Here is a 12796-nt window from a genome sequence, read left to right on the forward strand (position 1 = left end):
GTTCTCAAATTTAAATTAACTTTAAGTTTTTGATAGGCAGTCTCTTTTAAAACAACAAAAATTCCTCACCAGCTGGAAACACTTTCTGTATCCTTCCATTTTGGAGCTGCCCCAACTTCATCAGCCTAATGGCTGGATTTTTTGTCAGCAGCTTGAAGAACTTCTCTTGGATCCATCAGGTACTTTGCGATGTCCCTGAGATCAGCAAGACGTATTCTTCCTGTTCACCATCTCTGCGGGACGGTTTAGGTCCGATTGGACCACCCAGTGGCAAAAGTATTGGCTGCAGTCTCGGAGCATCGAGACCGCACATCCGTATTGTCTTGATGTTGGCTCCCCCCCCCAGCATTTTAGGAGGGTTTTGTAATGCTTACAGAGGGGAAACTACAAGAAGTGATCTCTGAATGATGATATGGGCAAAATGATACCAGCCAATGCCAAAGTAAGATGGGAGGGGCAATGCAGAGAAACAGTTCAAATACCAATGTAGATATAGCAAGACTCGCAGATATCGTCTCTATTAATACTGTGTAATGAATAATACTATAAAACAATTACTATATATGACCATTTTATCCTTCTTGATCCTCTTATTACTTATGTACACCCTTAACCCTAACCCAAGATCATGAGCAGTAAAATGTAATCAAAGAGATATACCTATATATAGAAGTAAAAATAATCCTTCCCCAAAAACAATAACAAGAAAAAGAAACTTCCCCCTTCAGACCTAGCAAGCAAAGTTCAACATTAATAATTTATTGCTTAAATTACAATAAGCCTATCTCTAAATGTTTAGCTCTCTTTATTGATCAATAAAGGTCCAATACAAATTAACAAAAATTTCTAAATGTAGTATATAATCCCCGTTTCCATTTAGTCTAAATCCCCCCAATCAAACATCAAAAATATCTGCCAGATTATTTACTTCCTTTACATGGATCATTTGAATCTGTATGGAAAAATACCACCTGTAGTAGAATCACTGCTCCACACTCTATGTGTAATCAAGATATTACAAAGAGGTTTGGACTAAACAAATGTGCCACCCACATCAATCAATAGGGGAAAATAGTGAAAACTGAAAGAAACGAAATGCCTTATGGAAGGAAAAAGAGAAGTCCCTGCAGATTTTACTCCCTTGATCGTAACTGACTATAAGGGGCCATGCTCATCTCTGTTTCAAGGGCTTTGAGCCAGCACCGTCTGAAGACAATTCCAGGGTCACATGGCCAGCATGACATTAAGGAAATCAGAAATGATTTAAATTGTTTAAAGTTAGTTCAGTAAGAAGAATGTTATTAATTTCTTTATTTCTTTTTTTCTCAATAAATTTTAGACTCTGTTTGTTAGAAATCCATACAGTGTACGGGTTCTGGGAAGTCGGGGGGGAGGAGGAGGGGGGTTGGGGGAGAGGGTGGAGGGAGGGAGGGGTATATATTAGGGTAGACAAGAATTTGGTGGTAAACTAGAATTATTTTGACATACAAAAAAATTGTACTTCGATGTCTTACTGATTGAGGAATGATGAAATGTTTGCCTTAAAAGAAATAAAACTTTTGAACAACAAGGAGCGCTGTTTCCTCCCCACCGAAGTGCTACCTATTTATCTACTTGCATTTATATGCTTTCGAACTGCTAGTTGGCAGGAGCTAGGCCAGTGTTGGTGAACCTTTTCAGCACCGAGTGCCGAAAAGGGAGTGCATTTGTCCGCGCTTGTCTGGCCCACAACCCGGAAGAGGAGCTGCCCTGGGGACATGCGCACACCAGAAAATGAACTTCCAGCCAGCTAGTCTTCTGGTTACTGGTGCGCCAGCACCTGTGATGATCAGCTGGCTGATGCGCATACTCACCCTGGAAAACGGAAGACCATCTCTTCCAGTTTCCAACACTGACGCAAACACAAAGGCCATCGCATGTGCGCCAGAAACTCAGAAGAGGAACGGGCAACACCACATGTGCAAGGTGACATGGCTCTGCGTAGCACTTCAGGCACGTGTGCCGTAGGTTCGCCATCACAGAGCTAGGCGAAAACAGGCAAAGACATAGAAATAACATTCCTGTGTTATTTCCATAGGAAGCCATTGTGTAAGAAAAGTTTATGAAACACTGGGCAAGAGAAAGAACTGGAAGCAAAAGCAGAGGACATAACCATCAGTTCTTGTAGATCAGTGTTTCTCAACCTTGGCAACTTGAAGATGTCTGGACTTCAACTCCCAGTTGCTAAGGTTGAGAAACACTGTTGTAGATCCTTGTAGGATCTCACTGATTTCTCAGCTGAAGAGGAAAAGTAATTAAGTTTCATTATCTCTTTGGTTTTCAATTAAGAACCAGAGTTATGGAAATTCCTGATTTTTTGGTTACCCATGCTTTTGACAATACTAGACATTATTATTTACATAATAAAACAATGATTGATGCAAACAATGGTAGCTCAGTGTCAACTCCAAAAGATCAAAAAGAAAGAAATGTCAGATTATTGGTCAAATGACTACTGATTGAGTAATGTCCATGATTTCAACTTCCACCTAAAATTTGATTTAGTAGAGTGAAGAATAAATATGTCCATATGATTTTAATTTCATATAATGGAAAGCTATGCTTGGGTCAGATCTGCCTCCAGAGCTGTTGCTGATTAAATATTAAGGGCTGTGCATAGAGACAATACTGTTTGCTAACTTTGTTAAGGCACAAATAAATTGGGGCACTTTATAATGTAACATCATGGACAAGGGTTACGGAAACAATTGCTTTGGTAATTGTAATAAGAGACTAAGGAAAGCAAACTAAATCCAGTCACTAATCTAACAGAATTGAGTAGATGGTAAAGCACTTTTAGCAGTGTTTTGACAAATCTTCTTTGTTTCTTTTTAAAAAAATCCTTCATCACCAGCTGTGCCAAGCAATGAAAGAAGTCTGTTTTTAGTAATTAGCAAATTCATTCACTGATTCACACATGCCCACAGGAATGGATGCACACAGATTTCTTAGTTTTTAGTCTCTGCAAAACATAGATATATTCAAAGCCCAAGAATGTCTTTCAATCTATTGCCCCAATATGGAGATTCATTTTTTCCTTTGTATGTAAAAATAGTTTTTGAAGGATTTTTTTCTGTGTTGCTTTCTGCCAATAAATCATTTTTCTAACCAATGGAAGATGCATATATCATCAATAAAGTGGGGGAAGAGGGAAAAAGTCTGGTTTGCATCTTAAAAACAAAAAAGTGTTTTTGAAGCTTTCAATATTACAATATTGGTATGTAATTAGAAAGCAATTTAAAAATATTTTGAAAAATAAATACATTACATTTTTTTCTTCTGCTCAGTTATGTCCAATTCTCAGAGACTGCTTGACTATTCCTTACAGTTTTCTTGGCAAAGTTTTTCCAGAATGGTTTGCCATGCCTCCTCCTTCTCTCCTGCTGAGAGAAAGTGACTGACCCAAGTTCATCCAGTTGGCTTCATGCACAAAGCAGAATTACAACTTACAGTCTCCTGATTTCTAGCCAGATGCCTTAACCACTACATTAAAATGGAAGCCCCATTGAATTAGCAATAGCAATAGCAGTTAGACTTATATACTGCTTCACAGGGCTTTCAGCCCTCTCTAAGCGGTTTACAGAGCCCCCACAGTCTGGGTCCTCATTTCACCCACCTCGGAAGGATGGAAGGCTGAGTCAACCTTGAGCCGGTGAGATTTGAACCACCGAACTGCAGATAACAGTCAGCTGAAATGGCTGCAGTACAGCACTCTAACCACTGTGCCACCTCGGCTCTTACTATTTCAGTAATTCACATTTCAGCTGTTCCTAGCTTGTTTTCTTTGGTGTGTGTGTGGATTGTAACTATTCATTTAATCAGTTTAGAGGACACCCAATTATGCGGGATTTCCAGTTTAAAACCCCCAAAAGAAAACATTCCTGAGTGGTCCAAAGAAGCCCTGTCCAAAAGGACTCATCCATGAGCTATCCCCAAAGTCTAGAACAATAGCCATGTCTTCAGTAGCTTCCTGAATGTCATCATGGTCTTGCCATAGAGGAAGCGATCCAGATCTTGAGCAGAGGTGATTTATTCCAGAGGACAGGCACTACAGCAGAGAAAACACGATTCTTGGATCCCATTAGATTACACTGCTTAATTGTTGGGACTCAAAATTCACTTATTCTGCCTGATTTCACAAGATGAAGAGAAGCAATTGGTGACTGGTCATCTCTCAAATAGCCAAGTGCTATGCCATTAAGAGCTTTATAGGTAATAGCCACCACCTAGAAGCCAGTTATCACATGTGTATGTTACCATGTTCTGACTATGGAACTTTTATCATTATATCACCACTCATGTCAAATATAATCATAAAACTACCCCCAAAAATATTGAGAGCCTTGTTTAGTATTTTGTTTTTGATAGTATTTGCAGTTATGTGGAAGTTTCCTTTGGAAACTTTAAATAGCATGTCTATCAAAAGGCTAATAATATATAAAAAATTAATAATTTTAAAATGAAAGAGCCATCTCTCTCACTTAGAGGCTCTTTAATAGAATGTCCTTTTTGACATTAGAGTGTGTTCATATAGGCTGAGATATATGTCTATGAGGCTGCAAGGCTGAATTGGCTCCCCATTATTATTATATTCACTGTATCAATCAATGCAAAGTTTCCAATTTCTCCTGAAAGTTTTTCAGTGAAATCCATTGCTTTACTAGTAGCATATTAGTACAGCTAACAAACAACAAACTTGTTGATGAAATTAAATGTCCCTGAAGCAACTTTATAGGGTTAGGGACTTAGGGTCAAAAATCTCACTAGGTGGATAACATTGATGTATTGTGCAAATTGTTTATTAATGAGTTGAAAAAGATCTTGAGATGCATCCTTGTAAAAATAGCCTGCTTAGTTCTGTATTTTCTTAGCATCTTTCTATATTCTAGTAATATAATTCATAAAAATGCATAGATCAAATTGCAGTACTTCCTCAACAATATTGCTGGTCACTATAAAGGTTAAGTGTTATTTTAAACACATATGTAATCAAGAAGGAAAGCTGTGAGACCAACACATTTTAGAGTGAGTTGCCATCCAAAAACATCATGATTGAAGAGAAAAACAAGGTGTGATAATCTGTGTACTTAAACCTTGAACTGCCTCAATCATCTATTAAAAATATTGTAGGGATATAATAAAGTTTGCCTTTTGTACATCATTGGTTATTATCCAGTTTTAAAATGAATGCACAGCTGAAGAGTAGATTTCTGGTATATGAGCTTAACTAAGAAGAAAGATCTTTGAGAGAGAATATCCAAAGCTAAATTGGAGGCCAGTGTTCATTGCTCACTGCTGCTGAGCTCATCCTGACCAAACATTTTCAGTAAAATGTCTCTGCAACAAGACCTTGAATAATAATGTATTTATAGTCACCACAAATTGATACAATTAAAGATTTTTGTAGCCTTTCTTTCCTTTAAATTTTCTAAAGATACAAGCTTCATCAGACTCATCACACCCGAACCTGCCCATCTATTGACTCTCTACTCCAACTCTGACATAAGTAAGAATTATGAAGATAGATCTGACATACAGTTTCACATTTTACTGACATATTCTTATTCACGCACCATTTGTCTTTAACAAATGGTGCATGAATGGTGCTCTTCTTTTCTACGTGATATAAGTAGATAAGCACCAGAAATACCATAATCACATTTATTAGTAGCCCTCTAGGAAAAACATGCAATCAGTAACAAGGAAAAGAGAGATGTTCCAGAGAAAAATGAAAGTTCTTAAGTGATGAGTGCAGACCAATAGTCATTTTATTGTGAAAATGAAATAAATAGGTGTGGACAGATATTGATATTAGAGTTCTCTTTAATCTTCTGAGCCACTAAATCCCAATTCTAAATAGAGTCTGCAGCGAAACAAAACTCCATGCCAGGAGAACCGGAAATGCCAGAAGGGACTGTTCTGTCTATGTGAATCACACTGCTTTCCAAACCCTCCTTAAAAAGAAGCATACATAAAGAACATGTTCGTGATACTGATGGTGCTTGATGTTCGTCTTCATATATAATGCGGACATTATGATGCATGCATGTTCATGATACTGATATTGAGGAGGGGTATTAAAAAAAATAAGCATTCTGCATCTGTTGCTAGGAAATCTAGCAATAGATGCAGGACATTAGAACATTACTGGGATAAAAACATAGAAAGAGAAGCAGCATCTAGCAATAGATACAAGAGCCGAGGTGGTGCAGTGGTTAGAGTGCTGTACTGCAGCCACTTCAGCTGACTGTTATCTGCAGTTCAGCGGTTCAAATCTCACCGGCTCAGGGTTGACTCAGCCTTCCATCCTACAGAGGTGGGTGAAATGAGGACCCGGCTTGTTGGGGGCAATATGCTGACTCTGTAAACCGCTTAAAGAGGGCTGAAAGCCCTATGAAGCGGTATATAAGTCTAACTGCTATTGCTATTGCTAATAGAGCCTTATCTTTCTGTGTTATTGAATATGATGAGCACATGAATTTTGTGATCATATTTTCATTGGAAATCTGCCATAGAGCAGGTATTTCTTTTTCTCTGCTGTCTTTTAGCCAGGCTATAGAGAATGAATATTGTGTGGTTATATAATTATCCAAGTAAAATCTATGTGTTGTCTTCATTGTTAAGCAATATATTCTTTCTCTTCCTTTTAGACCAGGTGAGTAGTAATAGATCCTCCCATTTGAATCTTCATTTTAGAGGGACCTACTGCATGCTAATCATTCTTTTGGGCAAAAAAGTCCTACACCTCTTTTCAGGCTTTCCTTAATTATTCTACAGTCAAAACCTCCGTACCTTGAGCTGACACAAAACTGCCTCTCAAGATGTGTTGAGCATGAAGGGGTGAATTTGACTGGTGTTTGAATAAATCTCTTTAATTTGTTCATGGTTTTTCCACCAATTCACAGAATTCATATGACTTATTTTCATCCACGTAACCTCTTACTATATTGGTCATTCCATTTTTCTTTCCTATTAGAGTGAAATTGGACACAGCCCTCCTCCTGCCTACACCCCTATGTCAGGAGTAAGTATTTCACGATCAACCTTCATCTTTTAGGATTTGTTTGTCCTTTTAAATGTATCCTCCTCCTTCTCTCTTCATGAATTCCACCATCCCATCTACTCTCTCGTTCTCCAAGGTGAGAGCTGGATCGTGTTTTGTTGCTGAGTCCAGCTGAATAGCATAAATTTCATTAACTTTAACAGAAAATTCTAGGATAGAATCAGATGTTACTAGAGATTATTTGCCTTACAATAATTTTTTTGCTTTGTTTGAACGGTTGAACACGGGTCTCTGGACATTGTACGGTTACAACTTCTAATAATATAATAAAATTAGGGAGTGCTGAACATTGTAAGCTTATCCTTAATTCTAACAGTATTTGGGGGATTCAAAGTGTTATCTTTGGTCCGTAATATTTTTTGGAACTAGGATGGGTGTGCCTGTTCTAGTTTAGTTTGGTTTAATGATACTGAAAAAGCTTTGTGTATTAAAAACCTTCATAAGTTTAAACCACCTCTGAAAAAAAAAAGGAATCAGATAAAACAACTGGGGGGACAATTAGCTTTTATGATACCTGATAAACCTAACGAAACAAAAATCAAATAAACAACCAAAAATTGTCACATTTAATTCAGAAGAGTTCAAATAGCTTGAAGGCAAATATAAAAAATAAACGTGAAAGGAAATAATTTAATATATTTGTATGGATTCAAAGAACAATGCACATACAGAAAATGCAGTATAAGGTTACTGAATAGGCATTAATTATAGCTATGGTAATTTCTTTAAAAGATTAGCTTTAAAAGGTTCTAATGAGTACCACAAGAACCGATAGTTAATTTTTCAAGAAATTAAACATTCCAGAACATTGTCCTTTCCTCTTGTTTTATGAAAAATAACAACCAAGTTGATAAATTTCATTCCTGGAACAATATAAAGAAATACTTGTTCAATTATATTTGTTTTAAATAATGATGTTAAATGCTGTACTCTAAACAATAATCTTAAGGTGATAAGGAAGATAGCTTGGAATCCATTAGATAGTTCAGATCTTCTATTCAAGAATAAAAGAAGCCTTCTTCTGCCCCAGATGATTGTCTAAATTTCTTCCAGTGTTTGCCTGCTGACATCCGAGCTCCAACATCATGTGATATATAGATCGTCTTTCTCAGAGAGGAGTGGGAGAGATTGGATGGTTTTCAAAGATTTCAAATCATGCTCCTGAAATAAGGAGAATTATATATCAGTCCCAGAATTGGCATACATAAGTTCACTCCTATTATTATTATACAATTGTATCACAGCGGCCAGTTGTTTCGCCGGATTTGGCATTGGTTACTAGTCGGGCCCCACCCAGGGGCCTAGGACGTCGTAACGTATTTTCGTAATATGCGTACAGATCCAAGCAGTGCGGCTTTTTGCATTTGACTGATGGTGATTTTGTCAATTTTTAACTGTTTTAAATGTAATTCCAGTGCTTTTGGAATAGCACCCAGTGTGCCAATTACCACTGGAATTACCACTGCTGGTTTGTGCCATAGTCGTTGAATTTCAATTTTTAAGTCCTGGTATCTTGCGATTTTTTCATGTTCCTTCTCAGCGACCCTGCTATCACCTGGTATTGCGATGTCTATGATTGTGACCTTATTTTTCTCAACCAGTGTGATGTCTGGTGTATTATGCACCAGTATTTTGTCCGTTTGTATACGGAAATCCCACAAGATCTTGACCATCTGATTTTCAGTGACTTTTTCAGGCTGATGTTTCCACCAGTTTGTTGCTGTTTTAATATTATAATTTTTGCACAAATTCCAATGGATCATTTGTGCTACTGAATTGTGCCGCAATTTATAATCAGTCTGCGTGATTTTTTTACAGCAGCTGAGTATGTGATCAACTGTTGATCATATTATTATTATTATTATTATTATTATTATTATTATTATTATGTTGTTGTTGTTGTTGTTGTTAATCTAACCTTTGGTGAGATTCACAGCCTTTGGGGCTGGTTGGTAGCTCAACAGCTCGAGTCCTAACCAAGGGCCTAGGAACTCTTAAGGTAACGTCAGAGGATATAAGCTGTTCCAAGTAGGGTGGTGGTTTTGGTGTTTTTTTGTAAAATCAGAATGGTCAAGCCTGATAAATTTCAAATTTCCAAATAGCGAGGTAGCCCTTTAGGTGTTGCTCCAAGGGCTCCAATTACAATTGGGACAACACTCGATTTCTTTTTCCACAGTCGCTCAACTTCAATTTGCAAGTCCTGGTACTTTGTGATTTTTTGCTTGCTGATTATTATTATTGTTGTTGTTGTTGAAAATTTAATCTTCAATTTGATTCACAGTCTGGGACTGGTAAAAACTTAACAGTTCAAGTCCTAACCAAGAACCTAAGAGCTGTCCAGCAGTTCTGAATACGGTGGTCTTTTTTGCAAAGTCAGGATATTCAGGCCTGATAAGTTCAAATTTTCAATTTATCTAGGCACCCCTTTGGGTATTGCTCCAAGGGCTACTATTACTATTGATAAAATCAGTAGTAGTAGTAGTAATTAGTATTATTAGTATTATGTTCTGTTCAAGGATTTTCTTTTTCCAAGAGAATGATGGCCAGGAGTCAGCACTGCCCGTCTCTGTGCCATTCTTGCCGCTCTTCTAGACCAGTCCAGTTATACATAGTTAAGTAGTAATACGTAATAGCAATAGCAGTTAGACTTATATACCGCTTCATAGGGCTTTCAGCCCTCTCTAAGCGGTTTACAGAGTCAGCATATCGCCCCCACAGTCTGGGTCCTCATTTCACCCACCTCGGAAGGATGGAAGGCTGAGTCAACCCTGAGCCGGTGAGATTTGAACCGCCGAACTGCAGAACTGCAGTCAGCTGAAGTAGCCTGCAGTGCTGCATTTAACCACTGCGCCACCTCGGCTCTAATTCAATCAGCCTACTGTTTTATGTTATTAATTATGTTATTGTTGTTAAAACTAATAAATTAATTCAAAAAGGGGGGAAAGGATAGAATGTTTTTGTCTCTTGAGTTTTATTTAAAACAAAATTTGGATGCTCGTATAAAAATGCTTTCACATATGAAACACCCAATCATTTAATGGAAAGTAAAATGATTCTCAGTGACCAACATTTATAGCATGTTTCTATTGTGTAGTAAGTAATTGCCTAGTAAGGGAGATATAAAGTGCTAGATGAATTTCAAAATACAAAATTGTACAAACTTTATACACCCTATACGAGTATTGTTATAGTAATTCAGGATAAAGACAGAAGTCATCTGGGAATATATAAATATCCCTTGCTCTAAAGACACTTGTGCCCTGTGTGTGAATGCCTTCTGCCAGCACACTTTCCCCTCTACCCTCTCCTATAGAGGACTACTAAGGTGGCCTCAGTTGCGGAGGTCACTGAAGGAATCTTTCTGCAGGCCAACTAATTTCCAGAGTTAGGATATTTGGTGTCCTTTCCATTGCATTTCACGTTATGTGAAATGTTGTGATTTATCTTGGCAAAAGCATCTGAGAAATTCTAGGAAATGCAAAATGAATTGGCAGGGATAAATGTAGCACAATTTCTCAGACCAGGTTTTGAGGGATGGAAGGTAGCTTACAGGCCCTAGAAGTGTGAACATAGAAGGTAATGTGTTGTAATACTAGGGATTATTTTTTTAAACAACAACAACACAGAAATAACATAGAGATCATCAGATTTTGGAACTATGTTAAATGGGATCTGATCCTGATTTATTTACATTTTATGTTGAATTTAGATTTGGCAGTCATAGATTGATGGATTAGGGTTAGGCTCTTATTTGAGGTAGCAGATTATTTGTATGGTAACCTGAAATCCAAGAAAAATGCACTGAGCTTCAGTTTTTGAAGTGTAATATTTGAAAAGCATAAACTAAGCATCTTGAATTACTTTAAGCCAATGGAATTTGAGTTGAATCCAGCAATAATGCAAACCTATGCATGTGGAATTCACGCAGTTCCTTTGCTTGCAAAGTCAAACAACAAACTAAAAAAACTTGTGTAATGTTGACTGAAACAGTTACAACTAAAACTTCTGCATAGCAAAAGTGCCTGTTGAGCAAATAATTTATTTATTTATTTATTTTATTTTATTAATTTGTATGCCGCCCACTCTCAAAGAGACTCAGGGCGGCTTACAAGTAAAAAAGGGGAAGGGAAGGACATACAAAAACAAGACAACATTAAAAGATCCACAACATTCACAACTTAGGATGGGGCTGGACAAAATCAACAGCCCCAGGCCTGCCGGAACAGCCAGGTCTTGGTTGCTTTGCAGAAGGCTGGAATTGAACGTCTTATATGCATGAAACTAAGCTGTAATGTTAATTCTGCAAGGTTTTTTTTTCACATGATGTTTTATGTTTCTTATAGAATCAGTTTATCTACAGAGATGGAAGTTTGTCTACGGAACAAGGAGTCCCTTTGCCATACAGAACTGCCATACCAGGCATACCTCCAGAAGCTCCCATCAGGCAAGGAGGTGCTGAGATCTGTGACGACACTTGCTGCAATGGTACTCTACGGAAACAAGTGGCAAGTCTTTCACAAGAGGACAGTATCACTCAGAGGTATAGCGCTGACCCGACAGTTTTTATCCCAGAGCGAGGGCCAAGAACCGAGCTGGATGAAGAAGGCTATATGACTCCAATGCCAGAAAAGGGCAAAACAGGTATATCTCTCACCTCGTGGATCATATTTCCCCACCCCTGCTGCCCAGGATAATCAATACTGAGAGATTATTCTGGTTGGAGCTCTGTACAGATAAAATGAACCCGGGCAAGAATGGCTGGTATCAGCCAAACGCAACTGGTAAATGGTACCATTGCATAAGATTTATTTGGATGAACGACCATTGCAAGGTAGGGGAGTATCATCTTTTCTGTCTAAAGAGCCATAGATTCCCAGGTTGAAGCTTGGGCCACACATGCTTTCCTAAGCATATGAGCCGAGGTGGCGCAGTGATTAGAGTGCAGCACTGCAGGCCACTTCAGCTGACTGCTAGTTCGGCAGCTTGGCGGTTCAAATCTCACTGGCTCAGGGTTGACTCAGCCTTCCATCCTTCCGAGGTGGGTGAAATGAGGACCCGGATTGTTGGGGCCAATATGCTGACTCTGTAAACCGCTTAGAGAGGGCTGAAAGCCCTATGAAGCGGTATGTAAGTCTAACTGCTATTGCTATTGCTATAATCCAATCCACCCATTTACATATAGGCAAGAAAGCATGGAGCCAAAGAACCAAAGCCTTACAAGGCATCAGGCCAGGTTCCTCGTGGAGCTACTTATCCCCAGAACGTGGCCACCTGTATCACAGGATGGCTATGCTCTGATTCCCTTTGGTGCACCTGGGAAGACTTTGGAAGTGGGGAAAGACCACTCTCTTTGCAACCTAACATTCACATGGTTCTTGTTTAATACTGGGTTGTCTGAATTATTCTCTGTTTCAGTCAAGCCAATTCAACCTGTAAAATGAAAGGCACATCTCCTAGGAGCAGAGTCTTGTTTTTCTACCTTGGCTTTACGATGGAAGAGTTTCTAGGACCTCAAACTCTTGGCATTTTACTTGTAGCATTGAGAAGAGCCTCGACTTACCAATTACATTGCAAGCTTAGCTGCAGAGTAGAGGTTACTTTCAAGTAAAGAGGGTTTTTGTTTTTGCTTTTCCCAATGTCCAGCTGAACAGCATGATCACTGGACTATGAGGAAATGCATCATTAGTTTCCCGC

At 38.4% G+C, this 12796-nt stretch overlaps 1 protein-coding gene across 1 annotated transcript in view; it reads left to right on the forward strand.

The window, feature by feature from the left end:
- Positions 1-12796, forward strand: part of LOC116520804 (receptor tyrosine-protein kinase erbB-4-like) — a 50711-nt gene that overhangs the window by 35483 nt on the left and 2432 nt on the right. The window contains exon 6 of the mRNA XM_032235172.1: positions 11446-11743. Within this exon, the coding sequence (XP_032091063.1) occupies positions 11446-11743 (298 nt within the window). The remainder of the gene's footprint in view (positions 1-11445; positions 11744-12796) is intronic.

The sequence above is a fragment of the Thamnophis elegans genome, chromosome 1, assembly GCF_009769535.1.
Source record: "Thamnophis elegans isolate rThaEle1 chromosome 1, rThaEle1.pri, whole genome shotgun sequence".
Taxonomy (NCBI): Eukaryota; Metazoa; Chordata; class Lepidosauria; order Squamata; family Colubridae; genus Thamnophis; species Thamnophis elegans.